Genomic DNA, 21,898 nt, shown 5'->3' with positions numbered 1-21,898 from the left:
GAAATCGTCAGAAATGAAATGGAATGCATAAACATTGCTATCCTAGGCATTAGCGAGCTGAAATGGACTGGTATTGGCCATTTTGAATCAGACGATCATGATCTACTATGCCGGGAATAACACCTCGAAGAGGAATGGCATTACATTCATCATCAAAAAGAACATTTCAAGATCTATTCTGAAGTACAGTGCTGTCAGTGATAGGATAATATTCATACGCCTACAAGGAAGACCAGTTAACACGACTATTATTCAAATTTATGCACCAACCACTTAAGCCAAAGATGAAGAAATTGAAGATTTTTACCAACTTCTGCAGTCTGAAATTGATCGAACATGCAATCAGGATGCATTGATAATTAACTGGTGATTGGAACGCGAAAATTGGAAACAAAGAAGGATCGGTAGTTGGAGAATATGGATTGTCCCACCAGACCACAGCCCTAAGCCCCCAAACCAAGCGAACTAATCCCATGAAGTGATTGGTTATGTCAAATTAATATCAGCATTTGTAGCCCCCTCTTTTTTTGGTGATTGTTATTGTTGTAAAACCATATACAACCTAGCATTTGCCCATTCATCCCTTTTCCCTATGTACTGCTTACTGACATCAGTTACATCAGTCATCCTGTGCAAACTAAACCCATATTCTGTACCACCTTTCCCATCTCTATAAACAAAGAATGACTACTGCCTGGAGAGTACCTCTTCCTCCCCCCCTCCCCCACCCCTGGTAACCACTAATGAACATTAGTTTCTGTATATTACCTATTCATGTCATGTCATAAAAGTAAGAACATACAATATTTGTTCTTTTGTGATTGAGTTATTTTGCTCAACATAATGTCCTCCAGGTTCACCCACATTGTAATATGTTTCTGGTATTTATTTTTCTTTATCACTGAGTAGTATTCCATTGTGTGTATGTACCACATTTTACTTATCCATTCATCCCTTGATGGGCATTTAGGTTGTTTCCATCTTTTTGCTATTGTGAATAGTGCTGCAATGAACATAGGTGTACATATGTCTGTTTGTGTCACTTCTATTAGATCCCTAGGGTATATACCGAGGAGTGGAATTGCTGTGTCATATGACAGATCTACATCTAGTTTTTTGAGGAACCTTCAGACTGTTTTCCACAATGGCTGTACCATTTTGCATTCCCACCAGCAATGAATGAGGGTTCCGATTTCTCCACATCCCCTCCAACATGTATTATTTATTTATTTTTTATCTTAGCCATTCTAGTGGGAGTCAGATTCTCCCAATTTTTAATATTTTGATACATGTTTTATTGTTCTCTCTCGTTACTTATATATTCGTAGTATTTTTTCCTGAAATATTTGCAAGCAGATTGCATACACCATGCTACTTTACTCCTTAATACTTCAGTGCATATTTCCCAAGGACAAAGACATTCTCATATGTAACAACAATACAGCTATCAAATTCAGGAAATTTAACAGTAATACAATATTGTAATCTACAGTCCTTACTCCAATTTTGCCAATTGTGACGGAGGATTTTTTTGTTCTGTTTGGTTCCCCAGGATAGAAGGAAAATTAATATGAAATCATATGAAAAATATGATTTTTGACTAATGTGAAGACTTATCTAAAAAATTAAAATTGTCTAGCAATAAATGAAATGATGTTTCTCCCCAAAATAGGGAACTCCCTATTGCCAGAGGTATTTAGGCAGAGACTAGATGATTCCCTGTTAGGAATGAGGGAGAGGAGATCACTTATGATCATGAGCTACAGAATAAGCTTCTCTCTGTGTGTACTTCCGCAAACCAAGTGACTTATGTGTGATGCAATGGACTTGATTCTTTTTTTCACTTACTGTTTCTAGTGTCAGGGTTGGCCCTTTGTACATGTAGGTGGAGTAGTCAGCTTCCTCCATGGCACAGTGTTGAAGCAACCTCAAAGTTCCATCAGCCTGGAAGTATTTTATTGTGGAATGTTCTGTAAACAGGTTGATCCTGAAACAATACTATTTAATATGCATTACGTGCTTACTATGGGCCAGGCAGAGCCCTGGTGGTGCAGTAGTTAAGAGGTCAGCTGGTAACCAAAAGGTCAGCAGTTCGAATCCACCAGCTGCTCCTTGGAAACCCTATTAAAAAAAAAAACAAAACTGTTGCCATGCAGTCGATTCCGACCCATAACGACCCTATAGGACAGAGAAGAACTGCCTCATAGGGTTTTCAAGGAGCAGCTGGTGGATTTGAACTGCTGACTTTTTGGTTAGCAGCTGAGCTCTGAACTACTGTGCCACAGAGCTCCATAGGGCAATGGGTTTGGTTTGGTTTTTTATGGGCCAGGCACAGGTTTAAATGCTTTGCAAATATTAACTCATTAAGTCTGCAAAAAGCCCTAGGACATAGTTGTTGTTATTATTGTACCAATGAGGCATCTGAAGCTCAGGCAGATTTTGTTATCTTGATTTAGTTCAGGTCCAATGTGTTAGACAATTTAAGATACTAAGTTACAGTTCAAATGAGTGTATATGGAAACTTAAAAAATTAATTTAATTCTTAAAAAGAAAAATTGTAAAGGAAAGAAAGAAACCGAAACAGTACTTCAAGACTTCAAGAAAATGAGCATGTCTTCATCTATTTATACCTATTCCTTTCCAAAATGGCAGTCTAATTTGGAGTTCTTATTTATTTAGGTTCAGTTCTCTATTTCTGCATTTCCTGATTTTCTGATTGTTGTTGTAATTACTATTTTTATTTTAGACATAAACTTTTTACTTTAATTTACATCACAACTCAGGATTAAAAGTTTCCCAGAACTGTCCTGTGCACAGCTGTTGCATCTTCTCTGCTTCGTTATCATTCTAGGAGATAGAGGGACCAGGAGGATGGCCCCTTCTTTCCCTGGCCTTGTGGGTTTCATATTTTTCAGAAGTTGTTGTTGTTAGCTGCTGTCAAGTCAGTTCTGACTCATGGGGACCTGTGCCATTTTCATGACGGTTGCTATGTTTAAGTCCATTGTTGCAGCTATTGTGTCAGTCCACCTCATTGAGGGTTTCCTTCATTTTCGTTGGCCCTCTACTTTACCAAATATGATGTCCTTTTTTAGTGATTCGTTTTTCCTGTGACATGTCCAAAGTGAGTTGAAGTCTCACCATCCTCACTTCTAAGGAACATTTTGGTTGTATTTCTTCTAAGATTGATTTGTTCATTCTTCTGGTACTCCACAGTATATTTAATATTTTTCATCAGCACAGTTAAATGCATCAATTCTTCTGTCTTCCTTTTTCACTGTCAGACACTATCAGGATAGTTAACTCCTGGCTAGTTCTTACTAATCCTCCAACTTTCAGCTTAAATGTCACATCCTCAGAGAAGTTTCTGTTATCCTCCAAGACTAGGTCAGATTCTCCTGTTAGCTGCTCTCACTGCATCATTGACCTTTCCTTCATGGCAATTATCACATTTAATTATATGGTATATGATTAGATGGTAATACAGCTCCCTAAGGGGCCCCATCTGTTTTTGCTCCTCAATGTATTCTCAGTACCTGGCATACTGTAGCCACTCAATACATGTTTGCTCAATGAATGAATGAACATATGAAGATCTAGTTCCACTCCAAAAAAAGGATACTAGCAAAAGAAAACACAATTAACAAAATGGTGCCCCTGGAGGCAAAAAGTAGGTATTCTAGTATTAAAGGTCAGAGCCAGGCAGTGACTCAGTCAAAACCAGGGATTTGGTGGATCCAGCAGGGAGCTGAGGTCCAGGCCAGATTGGTTGGTAGTTACAGGGCACCAGCAGCAGCAAGAAGGATCTCAGTTCAGTGCTAGGATGCTGTAGCTGACTGGAAGTAGATGACTTCCAGGGGTCAAACCCTTCTGGAAAGAAATGATGCTACAGGACACATGCCCCTGTGGTTTTCTTCATTGGGGACAGAGAATGGAGCTAGGCTGGAAAGAGTCTGAGGAATAAACGAGTTTGAGGGAGAAAATAGTTTGAGGAAAAACTGCTGGCTCCAAAGTAACGCCCTCCTCTCACTAGGTGGTGCAGTGGTTAAGTGCTTGGCTGCTAACCTAAAGGTTGGTGATTCGAACCCACCAGCCACTCTGCAGGAGAAAGATGTGAAAATGGCTTCTGTAAAGATTAACCCCTTGCTGTGGAGTCGATACCAACTCATAGCGACCCTGTAGGACAGAGTAGAACTGCCCCACAGGGTTTCCTAGACAGGGTTGCTATGAGTTGGCATCGACTCCACAGCAAGGGGTTCTCACTGAGTGGCTTTCACGAAGCTGCCATTAAAATTTCTACATACAGCCCCCAGATGGCAGTAGTGTGTTATTCTTGTGCTGCAAGTTCCTGATAACTGCTCTGCCTTGACATGGTCACACCCAACACCCCACAACTGCTCTCATAGCAAACTTAGATTTGGGGTTTCCTCACCCTGTGTCAAGAGAGGGCTTCTGGGAGTGACCCCACTGGCCTTTCCATGAAGTCTGGTTCCCATGATTCTGACTCTTAAAGTGGCCCTCCTGTCCTTGCCATCCCTGAGTGCTCCCAACCCTGCTGGAAATCATGATTCAGTTGTTCCCTCCAGCACCCTGTAGTCAACATGTCCAAAAACAAATTCATATTTCTCATCTACCCACCTTCCCCCCAACCCTTCTCATCTTTATAGCATCTTAAACATTTCCTTCCTATTCATTAAAACCTGGTGAGTCCACCTCTAAAATATTTCATATCTGCATCCAATTTGTCTGGGACAGGTCAGAGCCTCATCACCTTTTGCCTAACCTCCTAACTCATCTGATTATCTCTATCATCTTCTCACCACAAGCCATCCTGCTACCATGATCTGTGCTTTTAATCAAACTCTTCCCAAGGGCAGGTAGGCCCTTGTTTCTTAACTTATTTAGGTTGTAGTCATGATTCAAGGTGCAGATCAACTAGCAACTCCTTCAAGCCCACACCCCCATCATTCTTTCTACTGCCTGTCCACAGTACTTTACTTGGGCCTCTTTTTATACCTCTAATTTTAACATTTTGCCTTGTAGATTATTCACTATTTGTAGGCACTATTTATATACATGAATATCTGCCCCAGTCCTTAGCAGATTAGCATCTATGTGGCACAAATGCTACAACTTGGGCTTCCCTCAATACCCAAGGAGAGACTCTTTCCCACTGAGTTCACACCCAATCTCAAAATCCTTCTAGAAATAGCACTCTAGGCAGAACAATTCCATAAAATGAAGCATATTTGCCATCCCTGTCCTGGACTATAAGCAACTATAAAACAGAAAGAATGTCCTGTTCTTCTTCGAATCCACCACAGCATCTTGCACATAATCTATGCTCATTTAAAGACTTTTTGAATGAATGAATAGAAGAGTGATGTGGAATAAAGCAAATTCCAGCAGCAGGAATGCTGCTCCCAGACGCTACAGTTCAATTTACTCAGCTTTTTCTTTTCCTCACTCCAATGTATTTATTATATCTTACTGATGATAGTCACATGGTTTGCATCAATATTTCCCGATAGTATTCAAACCAGCAACTTACTGAAAACTGCATGACCAAGTAAAAACTCAGCAGGTTTACAAAGCACACTTAACCCTTAACCACACATTATTTTTCTCAACCTAATATTCAGACTCATCAGCCTGTTTTTACACACTGCTTTCAAATTTTCAGTCCATTTAAAAATATCATAAAGGGGTTGCACAATTTGGGTCTTAATTAATCTATGCTGAAGTGCTCTCTTTCAATATCACATTTCCAAAGTGCTTATACAGGTCTAGGGAATGTTTTTGCACAACTTGACCAAGGCAAAGCTATAGATGCTTCCTAGACACATCCAAACACCTTGAGGGACCGAGTTACTGGGGCTGAGGGCTAGGGACCATGGTCTCGGGGGACATCTAGGTCAATTGGCATAACATAGTTCATAAGGAAAATGTTCTACATCCTAACTGGTGAGTAGCGTTTGGGGTCTTAAAAGCTTGCAAGCAGCCATCTAAAATACATATATTGGTCCCACCACGTTTGGAGCAAAGGATAATGAAGAAAACCAAAGACATAAGCGAAATATTAGTCCAAATGAGTAATGGACCACATGAACCACAGCTTCCACCAGCCTGAGACCAGAAGAACTAGATGGTACCTGACTACCACCACCGACTGCTCTGACAGGGATCACAAAAGAGGGTTCCATACAGAGCAGGAGAAAAACACAGAACAAAATTCAAATACACGAACAGACTTACTGGTCTGACAGTGACTGGAGGAACCCCTCAGACTATAGCCCCTGGATACCCTGCTAACTCAGAACTGAAGCCACTCCCGAAGTCCACCTTTCAGCCAAAGATTAGACAGGCCTATAAAACAAACAATAACACACATGAGGGACGTGCTTCTTAGTTCAATTAAGTATACGAGACCAAATGGACACTACTTGCCCAAAAGCAAAGCCGAGAAGGCAGGAAGGGACAGGAAAACTGGACACGTGGAAAACTCGGAGAGGAAAGGGAAAGGGGGAGAGTGCTGACACATTGCAGGGACTGCAACCAATGTCACAAAACATATAATTTTTGAATGAGAAACTTGAAATTTGTGCTGTAAACTTTCACATAAAACACAATAAAAATTTTTTAAATCTACATATTATGGGTCAGCTGCTATTTTTCCATATCTGCTTTCCGCTATTTTCCTAAAAACAATCAGACGTTACCATTTTACTGTTTGTGAATGTTAGACCTGAAGGAGTCCCCGTAGGTCACACACCCCTTATTGCACAGGTGAGAAAACTGAAGCTCAGAGACAGGAAGTGACTGATCCAGCATTATACAGTGTCTAGCACAGCACTAGGAGCCCTGGTGGCGCGGTGGTTAAGAGCTACGGTGAGCTATGGCTGCTAACCAAAAGGTCAGCAGTTCAAATCCACCAGCCGTTCCTTGGAAACCCTATGAGGCAGTTGTACTCTGTCCTATGGGGTCGCTATGAGTTGGAATCGACTCGACGGCAATGGGTTGGGTTAGCGCAGTGCTGGTACATGGTAGACACTTAATCAATAGCTGTTGCATACAGGATTGATATATACCAGAACAGCCCTACCAAGTCATAGGATCTAACTGGTTTGTGCCCATGTCATATATTTTAATATCAGCCCTGGTTGAACAAATGAATGAATGGAGAAAGTAGCAAAGCTAGATGGTTCCTGACTTAGGACCAGTGTTTTTCCTCTGTAATTCTAATTCTGGTCTCCACTGGGCCCCTAACTGAAGGCACGGTGGCCCTCGGCTGCAAAGCTGACAGCTAATCCATGCCTCCTCTTGGCCTGAGGCTTGATAATAATTGTCTGCTAGCCTCTTCAGTTCCCCCAGACACTGGCCAGACTTATTTGGGGCTGCATATTTGAGTGTACATCAGTCCTCACATGCTACAGGTTTGCACTGCACTCTCGTCCTGACAAAATGGTTAGTTTGGGCTCCAAACTACCAATTTTCCTTCAGGGAACATAATCCACCATGTGCTTTATTTTTTCAGTTCTCATCCACCCCAGGGGTGAAGGGAGAGGGTATAACTGTGTTTTTTTTTTTTTTTCCTGACAAATGGCGAGGAAAAAACCTTCAATATGGAAAAGCAACACTAGAAGCAAGAACACATTGGAATAATGCTTTTTAAATTCTGAGAGGAAATTGTTTCTAACTAGGAATTCACCTAGTGAAAATTTTAATCGTGTAAGATTTTAATCATGTGTGAAGATACATTCAGACAGAAGGATTTTTTTAAAAAATTACCTCTCATGCAATCCTTCTAAGGAAGTCAGTGCAGGATGTGGTCCTGCAAAACTTGGGCAAAAACCAAGAAAGAGGATAACCTGGGATCAGAGAAATAGAATCTAACACAGAAGAGGCAAAGGGAATTCCCAGGATGACAGCTGGGTGGTGGGCCTAGAAAGCAACCATTCCAGAATGGATCAGGACGGTAGCAAACTCCAGGAGAGTTGTCTCCAAGGGATAAATAATTGAACTCACAGATTACCTTATGTGTTTGACCACATTAAATGGAGTTTTATGGTTCTGTCAGAAAGTTTGGGGCTGAACTCATGACTGGTTACACAGTACTAATCAAAACAAAAAAAAACATGCAACTTTGGGAAAAAGAAAATAAAGGAAATATAATTAATGGTACTCTACTGGGATCAACTGTGAGCAACATTTACATAGATAAAACACAAATATTGAACATTTTAACCAAAATGTTTTATATTTGTGGAAGGGTAGTGTGAGTGTGTGTTGCGTGTATGTGTCAGGAGGGGGCTATATGAGAAAGTAAATTCCTCATCTTCCATAGCAGAAATTTATAAGTAATTTCTAAACCTAAATAGAATTAAGAAACAGCATTAAGTATTAGAGTGTTATATATTCATAATAGTTAGTTAAATAACAAAAGCTAAAAATGTTAAGAGAAGTTGCCTCTGGGTACTTGTTTTCTATTGCTGATATAACAAGTTACCACAAACCTAGTGGCTTAAAACAACACAAATTTATTATCTCACAGTATCTGTAGCAGAGAAGTTGGCATGCCATTGCTGAATTCTCTGCTCAGGCCAAAATCAAGGTGTCGTCAGCGTTGGCTCTTATCTGGAGGCTCTGGGGGACAACCTGCTTCCAGGCTCATTCATGTTGTTGGCAGTATCGTTTCTTCTCATACTTTCTACATTGCCACCTCCATCCTCAAGCCAGCAATGGCATTCTGAGTCCTTTCTGTGCTTTGAATTTTTTTGACTTTCTCTTCTGCTTCCAGCCTGAGAAATTTCTCTGCTCTTAAGGGCTCAAATGATTAGATTGGGCCTAGAAAATCCAGCATAATCTCCCTGTTTTAAGGTCCCTAACAATCATTTCGTTTTGTTGTACCTAGGGTCGCTAGGAGTCAGAATCAACTCAACGGTACCTAACAACTTTAATAACATCTGCAAAATCCCCTTTGCCATGTAAAGTAACATATTCACAGGTTCCAGGGATTAAGGCATAGATATCTTTGGGGGCCATTCTGCCAACTACACCTCTTGCTGCAGGAATCAGGAGTAAGGAGGGGTTGGGCAGGGGATTGCTGTGTTTTATTATAAACCTTGTAGCACCCTTTTTAAATTATGTTCATTATTTTGATCAAATCAAAAAGTTAAATTCAATGACCAAATTTGCAAGTACTGAATTCAAGTGGACTCTATTTTAGGTAATGTATCAAATGTAATCATTATGCAATCTATAGTATATGTCTTAGTTATCTAGTGCTGCTATAACAGAAATACCACAAGTGGATGGCTTTAACAAAGTGAAATTTATTCTCTCACAGTTTAGTAGGCTAGAAGTTCGAATTCAGGGCGTCAGCTCCAGGGGAAGGCTTTCTCTCTCTGTTGGCTCTGGAGGAAGGTCCTCGTCATCAATTTTCTCCTGGTCTAGGAGCTTCTCAGCGCAGGAACCTCGAGTCCAAAGGACACGCTCTGCTCCTGGAGTTGCTTTCTTGGTGGTATGAGGTCCCCCAGTCTCTCTGCTCGCTTCTCTCTTTTATATCTCAAAAGAGATTCACTTAAGACACAATCCAACCTTGCAGATTGAGTCCTGCCTCATTAACATAACTGTCTCTAATCTTGCCTCATTAACATCATAGAGGAAGGATGTACAACACACAGATGACAAAATGGTGGACAATTATACAATACTGGGAATCATGGCCTAGTCAAGTTGAAACATATTTTGGGGGGACACAATTCAATCCATGACGGTATACATAGACCATCTTTGGTTTCTAGGCAAAATGACCTAAGATCTGCAAAGTATGATAAGAAATATTTGTTAGGTACAACCATTGCTGGGCCCTTCAGAATATCGTGATTTTGGTGGACCACAGGGCTCACAGGGATTGGTCCCTGGAGAAGGACATCACGCTTGGTAAAATGGAGGCTCAGCAAAAAAGAGGAAGACCCTCAACGAGATGGACTGACACAGTGGCTGCAACAAATGGGCTCAAGCATTGCCAACAATTACGTGGATGGCATAGGACCGGGCAGTGTTTTGTTCTCTTTTGCATAGGGTGTCTATGAGTTGGAACTGACTTGATGGCACCTAACAACAACAACACAGGGCTCATGCAATGAATCAACTCCTTCATTCTTATCATTGTATTAAATGGCCTGCTCATCTGGTTATTTCTGGCAGTCACTGCTAATAGTTAGCTACTTCTTGTATCAGGAGTAGGAGGTTACCATATTTTTTTCATTTATAAAACAGAAGTCATCATCTTGACCTTGATTGGACGTCATAGTTAATAGAGCTAATCTAGTCCCACCTCCTCATTTTACAGATGAGAACACCGATGGCCAGAGAAAGCAAGGAGCCTGCCCGAGGTCATAGAACTGGTGTTTGTAGCAAAGATTCTCACTTCCAAATGAACTCCCCAGGTTATTGCCAATGTTATAAGTCATGGATGGGACTATAAATTGCTAAATCTAATATCTTCATTTCTCAGATGGGAAGTAGGCTGAGACAGGAGACAGATCTGCCCAAGGTCACTTGGAACTAAGGAGCTTCCCCTTGATGACTCACCTGACACTAAGCCAAATCTTATTCTTTTCTAGATCCCTAGAACCTAGCACACTGCCTGGTAGGTACACAGATGAATGAGTGTGCAAATGAATCCTAAGACACCATAAAAAACTCAGTTTGCAATTAAATGATTTAAATGTTTAAACAGCCTTCCAGCTGGTAAACAATTTTGCAATGTGAAATAAGATGTTTCTTCTTAAGGTAGCTGCCTCCTTAAACCAAAATCAAACAAAACCCGTTGCTGTCGAGTAGATTCCAACTCATAGTGACCCTACAGGACAGAGTAGAACTGTGCCAGGGAGTTTCCAAAAAGCGGCTGGTGGATTCAAACTGTCCACCTTTTGGTTAGCAGCCGAGCTCTTAATCACTGTGCCACCAGGGCTCCAGCTGCCTCCTTAGGACAAATAAATACATTCCCGGCTATATTACACAGGCTTTAAAGTCAGACTGACCTGTTTTCCAAGGTCATTCTGTCTCAGTCACTTACTAGCTGTATGATCTTAGACTCATAATTCAATTATTTTATGTCTTAGTTTCTTCATCTGTAATAACAATAATGCAACCTGTCTCAGAGGACTGACATGGAGACTTAGTAAAATGACACATGTGACTTGGCATATACTAGCTACTACATAACTATAATTTTCTCTTTTTATACACCAGTCTACCTAATAAGTGCTGAAAACTAATAGCAAAATATTTTCCTGTTGTCAATGGTAAACTTAAAACGTGACCATTATGAAAGACAGTTAAGGGCCAAAGAACCTTCAGGAACAAATCATCAAGGGGACTGATGTCAGAAACATCTAGTACATCCAAAAGTCAGTAAAATTCCTCCCCTGCTTAACAGTAAAAACATACCAAGATTTAGTTACAATATTTGCAAGAAATTTGATTGCTTGACCTAATCACTAGTGTTTAAAAGAAAACAGTCTCTGAAAGAAATGTTCATGTTCCCTTGTTTTCTTCTAAAACTGCTAATATTCTAGTAGCAAAATATTCTATTAATGTGAGTATAAAGTTGAATTTGCAAAAGTAGGAGTTCATGGAAACAACAAAATGGTCAATGACTCTGGAAAACAAATGTGTTTAGATCATTCTGATTTCTCTCCCCCCGGGATGAGTTGAACATGTTTGTGGCTACAGGAATTTGATTTCTGTAGATCTCACACAAACATACAGATATACAATCTCAAGAGTCCTCAGTTAATGTTTTCTGTCATACTACTCAGAGTTGATCTGTTAAGAATCAAAAGGAGGGTTCTTATAGAAAATACTGTACTTACCTGGAGATGGATTTCCAGTCTTCCTAGATACTTCTAGATAGTTATAGAAATAACCTAGCCAAAATCAGCGTCCCCACCCTCACCCTAGGGTTTGGATCCTGTAACGATTCAGGGTAATTAACAAATGTGGTCTGGCTAAAGACACACGCTTAACACAAATGAGAAACCCTCTGTGACATTCAAACCATTTTGCTGTATTTATAGAAAATATGAAAGCATATAACCAATTCTTTTTTTATATATAACCAATTCTTAAGAGGGCAGCTATTGAACACTGATTTTCTTAGTCTCAAAACTAATGTGCTGGTATTATTAACTTCAATCAGAGGTTCTCATCACGTATACCATGAGTCTCCTTAAGTACACTGTACTCTATTTTAAGCTTAAAATTAGAAAGGACCGGTTCTCCATTTCCCTTAATTATTATAACCACAATTTATCAAATACTTCTGTCTCTTTAGGTGCTTTCAGCAAAAGCTGTACTACTATTAAACTAAGTGCACGCTCTTATAGAAAACACAGACAAATCCAAAACAGCAGGGAAGTTTACAATAAATGAGTCTGTACAAGATAAAATAGCTCCCTTGGAATTTGTTTTGTTTATGCTTTCAACTCCAATTTTCTCTGCCACCCACTTCACACAACAAAACACTTCACCCAAAATAAGACCAAAGAAAAACATTAGGGTGACATACAAAAAGACATTCCATATTTATTTTACTCGAACTTTCATATAAGAAGTTAAACAAAATGATCCCTAGTTGAAGACATTACCAAAAAGGTTAACATTGTTTCATGTATCCCTTCAGTGCCCAGATGAAGAAAAACTTATCTGAATGAAAGAATATGAATGACAATCTGTACAGTGGGTTTACTTAGGTATGTGGAAAAAAAAATCCATACAGGTTTGACATAAAATAGTAAACGAACCTAGTAGTTTCCCAGCGGTGATGAGAATCCCACTGATGTGATGATGTCTCCAAGAACTCCCAAGACTTGGGGGTCACTTTTCAGCAACTGTAAAATAGCCATTGGGACTCCCATAATTCACCCTCCCCTCTTCCCTCAGCTATTTCACTGCTATAAGAGATGGAACCAAAATACATTGTCCCCACTCCCAGCTTTATGACAGTCAGCATCTGTAGTTCCCTGGGTAATCAGAATTTCAAAGCATCCCTACCCCTCTACTGCCAACTACACAGAATAACAGTAAAAACGGCTTTGGGTGAGGCATTCAGGTGTTTTGTCTCCCAGAATAAAAAATCTGGCTAGGAAAGAATCTCATCCCTACAGAGGAAAACCAACTACTCCTTCTAAACAACAAAAGAACAAAGTGGAACATCCACTGTGCCTGTCTCCCAGCCTCAATCTGACCTCAAAAATAAAGGCACAGGGAGGAAATAACATCTACCATTGCCACGAACCCCAATTTCCTCAGAAAAGTCAGGGCACAGTGCTCCTCCACTGCGGTGGAAGCATGTGGCCACTTGTACCTAAACCTGTGAGGTTCAGGGATCGCTGATCTCCCCTCCCCAAAGGGTAGGAGTTGCAAGTAGCATCATCTTATTAATACAAATGGGTAAACATTGCAAGAACTTGTGATATAAAGTGCTCAAGTTCTTATCAGTAAACTGAGTCTGTGTGTGTGAGAACAGAAACACTGGGTAGGTGGGGGAACCTCTCACTTTCCATACTTCTTTAAATTTGGAGGAATTAGGAGGAGGAGAGGAAATATATATGGCAACGTTGTGGGGATGGGTGAGCATGGAACCCTAACATATACAAAAAATGAGTACAAACTCTGGCACCTAGGATGGCTGGCTATCAACACAAGACAGGAAACCTACTAATAATAACCACTTGTGGCAGTAAGGGAAAAGAGGAATCAATCCCAGGGCCCATCTTGGAAGAGAAAAAGATACTATTCTTTTTTTCTGGAGCAAATAGCAAAGTTCTAAGTGAAGATAATACCTCATTCCTGTTCAGAAACCATGTAAAGAAACAGTAAATGCTGAAAACTCTCAAACAAATGTGGACTCACACAGAAGTTACAAAATATGCATGAGTTAGTCATTGTTTCTCAGTCTACTCAAACTTTACCTAAGATGCAAGTTACTCCGCCCCTCTAGGTGTTCTGAGCAGATTTATATCTAAATTTCCAATGAAAGGTGAAGGGTAGGCTAGAATGAAGGGGAATGAGGGAGAATGCAAAAGGGGAAATCAAATCGTGGAGCTGGAAGGTCTTAAAAACGACTGGTGGAGGTAAAGAAGGGGGTATGCACTGAGGATTCCCAACTAGATTTTAAGGGGGTTTGTGCCTCAAATCTGGGGGTCTAGCACAAGCCAGGGACACAGTAAATACTTGAGTAGCTGAGGTAAAGAAAAATAATATATCATTAGAGACTGCATGGTTCAATGCCTAATACCCAACGGGTCATTCTGCCTCCAATGCTGTCAAAGGTCTGCAATGGCTTTGAAAGGTCTTGTCGAAGAGGCTGCCTCTGCTTTTTCTGTACCTGTCATCATCATGACCAACACTAATTTCTGGGGCTGTGGAAGCAGGGGAAAATACTGCTTAAGGGGATGATAATTCTGGACTGTTAAGAAGTCTAATGGCCACAAACGTTACTCAATCGGATCTCAAATAACAGATTTTATCAATTTTGTTTACAAGATTGGCATTAGCATTTGCCACCTAAAATGAGTTCCCCAAACAAATAAAACCTGTTGGTGCTGTTTGACCACAAAGAATACAAAGCAGGTATAGATTCCTTAGAAATTTGTTACAACTCTTGATAATAACCCTACTGTCATCATCACTTTTTGCTTTATCCCCTGGTTTGAAGCCTTTGCAAAGGATGTCTACTTTTATAATTCAATGAGGATGACTCCACTCTCTTCTCCAAAGGGCCCACTATTTCTTAGTTTTTCTGGTGCACGATTCAATATGAAGACCTGTGGCTCTTACGAGCTGCCTGTTTTTAAATGGTCTAGTAGTTTCAGTTTCCATATAGCAAGTTCCCAGATAACAAATCTTCACAAGATCACATTGAAGGTAAAAATAAATTATCCCCATTACTGAGAGCTTCACTTCAGGTTTTCTATCAGCACTACAGAGTCAGTTTCTTCTTTAGTTTGCTTTTCATAGATGTCATACTTCTTCCAGTGCTAGAAGGAAGGAAACAAAAAAACACATACACAATGACTTCTCTAAACAGTGTATTTTTTTCCCTGAGTACTCACGACCAATGCTTATTTTTAGGCCTACGTGCATGCAGCAATAAGTGTACATTTTCCTGCATTTTTTTAAACCTAAGAATCTTTATCCATTTGAACAGTTAATGAAACAAAACAATCAGGAATTAACATTAAAGGGGAAAAAAGCACGGGAGTGTTATATGAGGTTAAATGACTGTCTCAAGAGATAAACAAATTTGGACCTTTCCAAAATTGGAAACAAAATCTTTTGAAGAAGGAAGTTCTTGCTTCAACTGTTTCACTCAGACATTAATCTTCGCCTTTATTTTCTTAACACTCAAATTTAATTGGGGTAGTTGGTTACACAGTTGCATACATTTGCCAAAACTCTTCCGAACTGTACACTCTAAAAGGGTGAATTTTATTGTATGTAAATTATACCTCAATAATCCTGATTTTTAAAATGTGCAATGTACAGATTCCTAATAAAACAATATGAAGAAAGTATATAACCTTAAAATAATGGCTTATTTCTTCAATAAATAGCACTGAAACAACTGGCTAAGCATTTGAAAAACAAAAGTTAACCCTACCTCACAGCCTACACAAATTCTTGATGGATTAAAGACTCAACTGTAAAAAAAAATCAAATAAATACTAGAAAAATATATAGGAGAACAATTATGCAAATTTGAAGTAGAAAAGGGCTTTCAACACATAAAAAATAAAGGAAGATTTGACTGCATAAAAAAGAAAAAATTTTTCATACATCATTAATTACCCTAAATATAATACAAAGGCAAACATACATAACAAGCTAGAGGGTAAATATTTGATATATAAAGAGCTCTTATAAGTCACCAAGAAAAACACAAATATTGCAGGGAAAAAATGGACAATGAACAAGAATTTCAAAAAAATTAATTCAAGCCAATAAATGTATGAAAAAATATAAAACCTGACATGTAAAATTAAAATACAACACTTTTTTTCTTAACTATCAAATCGGCAAGAATTAGAAAAAATAGATAACACTATGTGGGCAAAAGTATGGCAAAATAACCATTTCTACATACTGCTGGTAGGTATATAAACTGGTATAACATGGTTGTAATCTATGCTCCTGGTGAAAAATGTAAGTGTATGTATTCTAATCCCACATTTCCTTAATACAAAGGAATCATACTCTATATATGTAACTTAGGTTTTTAACGTAACAGCATATGTTATATGTTTTTACACATCAGTAAAAATAGACTTACCTCAATGCCTTTAATCTCTGCCATATTCCATTGCATGAATGTACCATAATTCATTTAATCAGTATCCTTTTGTTGTTATTGTTGTTAGCTGCCACTGAGTCGGCCCCAGACTCATGGTGACCCCATGTTTTATAGAGTAGAACTGCTCCATAGGGTTTTCTTGGCTGTATTCTTTACGGGAGCAGATCTCCAGGCCTTTACTTCAACGGAGCCCCTGGATGGTTTCGAACCACCAACTTTTTGGTTATCAGCCCACTGCAAACAACCTGTGCCACCCAGGCTCCTTCCCAGTATCCTTAATGGATATTTAACCTATACAATCTTTCTGGATGACAATTTGTCAATATCTATCAGAGTTTAAAATGTATATACCTCCCTTTGATCCAGTAATCTTACTTGTAACATTTTGTCTCAAGAAGGTAATTAAATATGTACCTGAGCACGTAGCTGTGAAATGATGCCTATAATAATGAAATTTAGAAATCACCTAAATGCTCAACAATAGGGACTTAGTTAAGTACATTATGATACATTCACACAACAGAATACTATTCAGCCATTTTAAAAAAGTATATTATAGGATTGTTGTTGTTAGCTGCTATTGAGTCAATTTTCGACTCAGAGTGACCCCATGTGACAGAGTAGAACTGCCCCATACGGTTTCCCAGGCTGTAATCTTTATGGGAGCAGATGATCACCAGGTCTTTTCTCCCACGGAGCCACTGGTGGGTTTGAACTGCCAATCTTTCAGTTAGCGGCCAAATGCTTAATCGTTGTGCTATCAGTGCTCCTATATTATAGGATAGGGTTCAGCAAACATTTTCTGTAAATGGTCAGATAATAAATATTTTCAACTTTGAGAAGCATATGGTCTCTGTCCCAACAACTCTGGTGTTGTAGCATGAAAGCAGCCATAGAAAATACATAAATAACTTAGTGTGGCTGTGTTCCAATAAAACTTTAGACACTGAAATTTGATTTCCATATAATTTTCATGGGCCACGAAATAGTATTTTTCTTTTGATTTTCTCAACTATACAAAAATGTAAAAACCATTCTTAGCTCACAGGCTGTACAAAAACAAGTGGCAGACAGGATTGGTCCACAGGATACAGTTTGCAGATGCCCTATTATAAGAGAGAAATTCTGGAAGGAAGGTGTGGTGGCAGCATAGTTTTTGAATCTCCCCAAATACTACTATAACAAAAAACAAGTAAGAAAGGCAAGTAGGGCAAGTAGGAAAGCAAAACCAAAATCGGAGGACATAATCTACATCAAAACCAGATGAAAAGGATTCCCCCATGAGCCCTAAATATGTGTGGGTGAGGACAAACCACAGATAATTACAAGACCAACATGGTATCAGCTGTGGAAAAACATGCAGAGGGAACCAACAGGGCATCTGACAGACCTGAGAACTCTGAAATAACTCATTCAAACCTCAGCAAGCTAATTTATGAACAATAACTGAAAGTAGGAGTAGCTTGCACCTTCAAATAGTGATTGAGCGAAGGGGTCCATGATACAGTCTGGGAGCAGCCTGGGCCCCATGAACTCTCAAAACTAATTAGCTAAAGCTTCCTTCCAGATCAAAGCCCTGCTCAGAGGAGAAACCAGTGGGAATAGACTCTAAATTGAGCAGAACAGGGATGAGAGAGACAAAAAACAGAAGTCCAGATAAAAGTAGAGACGGACAGGGCCAGGAGATTTCAGTAAGTAATTTACCATACTTTTGAACAATTCTCAAAAACAAGAGAAGATGGAACTCTCTAGCCATGAAATTAGGGGAGAAAAACTATCCTAAATTAAGTCTCCTTCTAGAAGTCCAGGGAGACTAATTTTATGTAAAAATGAGCAACAGAATAATATCTTTACAGAATAAAAACACACCAGAAAGATATGTCCACAAAAAACAGATGAACACTATAATACTTCAAAACTAGTTAAGTACATTAAGAAGAAGTTACATGATATGGAAGAATATCATAAATCAGTATCAGAACAACTCAGAAATGATAAAACTTAGAAAAGAATTAGAAATATAAGAAATAATCATTTCAGAAATGTAGTCTAAGCAGAAGGACACAAGTGTAAATAAACACAACAGGTAATACCTTAAGAGAAACAGAGATTAAAAGGAGGCTTTTTTTAAATCAAGAAGGAATGAAGATGGATGAAAATGACTCAAGAGGATGTGACAAATATACAAGGCAGGCAAACAAAGATACATGTTGTTTATAAACAGACTATCAAACATAACTAAAAATACACAAACCACAGAAAATAAACTAGATGACTGGAACCTCCTAAAAATTAGACACATATGTGCATCAAAAGACTTTTCCAAAATAGTAAAAAGAGGACCTACAGACTGGGAAAAAAATTCTGACAATGACATATCCGAGAAGGGACTAATTTCTAAAATTTATAGAAAACTTCAACACCTCAACAACAAAAAGACAAACAATCCAGTTAAAAAGTGGGCAAAGGGCATGAACAGACACTTCACCAAAGACATTCAAGCGGCCAACAAATACATGAAGAGATGCTCGTGACCATTAGCCATTAGATGCAACTAAAAGCAACAACGAGATACCATCTCACCCCAACAAAAATGGCAATGATCAAAAAAACAGAAAACAACAAATGCTGGTGAGGGTATGAGGAGATTGGAACTCTCATACACTGTTGGTGGGACTGTAAAATGGTACAACCACTGTGGAAAACGGTATGGCACTTCCTTAAAAAGTTAGAAATAGAGATTCCGGGCAACATGGCGCTATAGTCAGAAGCACCACACCATCCCTCCACAGCAAAGACCAGAAAAACTAAGTCAAACAGAGTCACACATCAATCTCTAAACCCTAAGTATCAAATTAAGAGATAAAGAACTCAGCCAAGCACCGAATGGAATAAGAAACTGATCCAGAATAGAGAGCGAGGAGCAATACATGCAGAGGTACCCTATCAGTTACTGCAGCACGGATCTGCCATCTTGGACTCCTATGGGAGATCAGCAAACAGAGGGTATGAGAAAGCAGCTTCACGGAGCTTCCAGCAGGAGACAGAACAACCAGTAACCAGCGATATAGGGTTTCCCACCCCCCACCCTCTTCACCCCACTTAGCCTCCTCTGCTTCCTGTAGCCACAGTCTCATGGGCGGGAAGCACCCCAGTGTCGCTTGGATGCCACCCACCCACACTGGCCGGCTCCCTGAGTGCCTTTTGTTGGCTGCTGGTGTTGCTTTATTTGCTGCTTCTTTAGATTTCTTCCTCACCTCTCACCACCTCCCCCTCCTTTCTCTCAAATACCTGGCTCCGTGTGCCATCTTTGCTTCTTCCTGAAAGGCTGCGAAACACCGACTACGGAACTGCTTCCTGGCCCGGGCCACCACGCTGGTAGGACCCCCGGGGCTTTTTTGTTTGTTTGTTTCTTTGCTCTGATTTGTTCTGTTTTGATTTGTTTCTTTTTCTTTTCTCGGCTTGGGAGCCCCTTCTAGCTGGGAAGTACCGCACAGCTTAGAAGCTACTCCATTACTCTGTGCAGACGCACAGGGACATCCCTGGGGGCATTTCTTTTTTCTTTTTGGTTTTTTTCTTTTTGTTTGTTTTGTTCTCTTCTCTCTCTTATTTCCTTTTTGTCTTTCTTCATTTCCAGTTTCTCAATTTATTCACTTCTTCTTTTTTTTCATTTTTGTTTTTCCTCATTTCTCAGTCTCTCATTTCTCCACTCCGATAGCAAGCTCCCTTAGCACTCTTTTTTGTTTGTTTGTATGTTTTTGGCTCCTGTTCTTCTCTCCTCTCTCTCCTCTTTCCCATACCCATCTTAGCTCCACACATCACAATCTACCCCCTCCTTCCTGCCTACCTGCACTGTGTGCTGAACATCACACTCCCAAGCAGCACAGGCACGGCCTACTGGAACCTGCCCTGCACTGATTCCCGGTCCGCACTGTCAGCCCTGGAACATGCCACAAACAACCCATCCCAGCAACTGCCCTTCAGCAGGACCTGTGCCGTGCTGTACCATGCCTGAGTGACTGACCCTGCCCATTGGCAAAGGAGGTGAAAAGTATCGTGCCCACAGATGATCAAACAACAAAGAACACACATCCCACCTGCTCAGACATAGTCAAATAAAAATTTTAAAAACAGGATGAAACAAATAAATCTACACTCAATAAACGAGGAAAATAATGACCGAATGCCCTGAAGACAGCAGACAATATCAAAACATTTACAAAAACACGACAGGATGGTTCCAGTAGGCATCCAAACTAAAACACCAGATGACCTTCCAGTAGAAGAAAAGGCACTAGACCTAACTGACAGGGAATTCAAATCCCTAGTATTCAAAATTAACCAAGAGTTTAAGCAAAAATAAGGAAAAAACAGACAAATTTATGGAAAAGGCAGACAAATTCATGGAAAATACAGACAAAAAACAGCAAGAATTCAAGAAAATAATACAGGAACAAAATGCTAAAATAAATTCACAACTAGAAATCATACAAAAACAACAATTGGAAATCCAAAAGATAAACAACAAAATTTCAGAAATGGACAGTGTCATAGAAGGGCTGAGGAGCAGCTTTGAAACGATGTAAGACAGGATCAGCAAAATTGAAGTCAAACACTTGGATACAACTCTGACGAAAAATCAGAAAAAAGAACAAAGAAAAATGAAGAAACCCTGAGAATTATGTGGGATACAATCAAAAGCAAACATCTGTGAGTGATCGGATTTCCAGAACAGGAGGAGAAAACAGAAAACACAGAGAGGATCATTGAAGAACTGCTGACAGAAAACCTCCCCAATATCATGAAAGATGAAAAGCTGACCTTCCTGCTGCCTACAAGAGACACACCTTAGACTTAAAGACACAAACAAGCTAAAACTCAAAGGATGGAAAAAAAATATATCAAGCAAACAACACTCAAAAAAGAGCAAGAGTTGCAATACTAATCTCTGACAAAATAGACTTTAAAGTTAAATCCACCACAAAGGATAAGGAAGGACACTATATAATGATTAAAGGGTCAATATACCAGAAGGACATAACTATAATAAATATTTACGCACCCAATGACAGGGCTCCAAAATACATAAACTCTAACGGCACTGAAAGGACAGATAGACAGCTCCACACAGTAGTAGGAGACTTCAACACACCACTTTCGGTGAAGGACAGTACATCCGGAAAGAAGCTCCACAAAGACACGGAAGAGCTAAATGCTACAATCAATCAACTTGATCTTATAGACATATACCAAACACTCCACCCAACAGCAGCCAAGTATACTTTCTTTTCCAATGCACATGGAACATTCTCCAGAAAAGACCACATATTAGGCAATAAGGCAAGCCTTAACAAAATGCAAAGCATCAAAATATTACAAAGCATCTTTTCTGACCATAAAGCCATTAAAGTAGAAATCAACAACAGAAAAAGCAAGGAAAAATAATCAAACACATGAAAACTGAACAACACCTTGCTCAAAAACTACTGGGTTATAGAAGAAATTAAGGATGGAATAAAGAAATTCATAGAATCAAAC

General features: G+C 39.5%; 1 protein-coding gene across 1 annotated transcript in view; it reads right to left on the bottom strand.

Moving 5' to 3' along the window:
* Positions 1 to 12,566: 12,566 nt before the first annotated feature.
* Positions 12,567 to 21,898, bottom strand: part of IL13RA1 (interleukin 13 receptor subunit alpha 1) — a 59,580-nt gene continuing 50,248 nt past the window's right edge. Inside the window, exon 12 of the mRNA XM_023734488.1 lies at positions 12,567 to 15,047. Coding sequence (XP_023590256.1) covers positions 14,967 to 15,047 — 81 coding nt within the window. The 3' untranslated portion in view covers positions 12,567 to 14,966. The remainder of the gene's footprint in view (positions 15,048 to 21,898) is intronic.

The sequence above is a fragment of the Trichechus manatus genome, unplaced genomic scaffold, assembly GCF_000243295.1.
Source record: "Trichechus manatus latirostris isolate Lorelei unplaced genomic scaffold, TriManLat1.0 scaffold00068, whole genome shotgun sequence".
Lineage (NCBI taxonomy): Eukaryota > Metazoa > Chordata > Mammalia > Sirenia > Trichechidae > Trichechus > Trichechus manatus.
The sequence above is the reverse complement of the archived record's forward strand: the minus strand, read 5'-3'. Positions and strand labels throughout refer to the sequence as shown.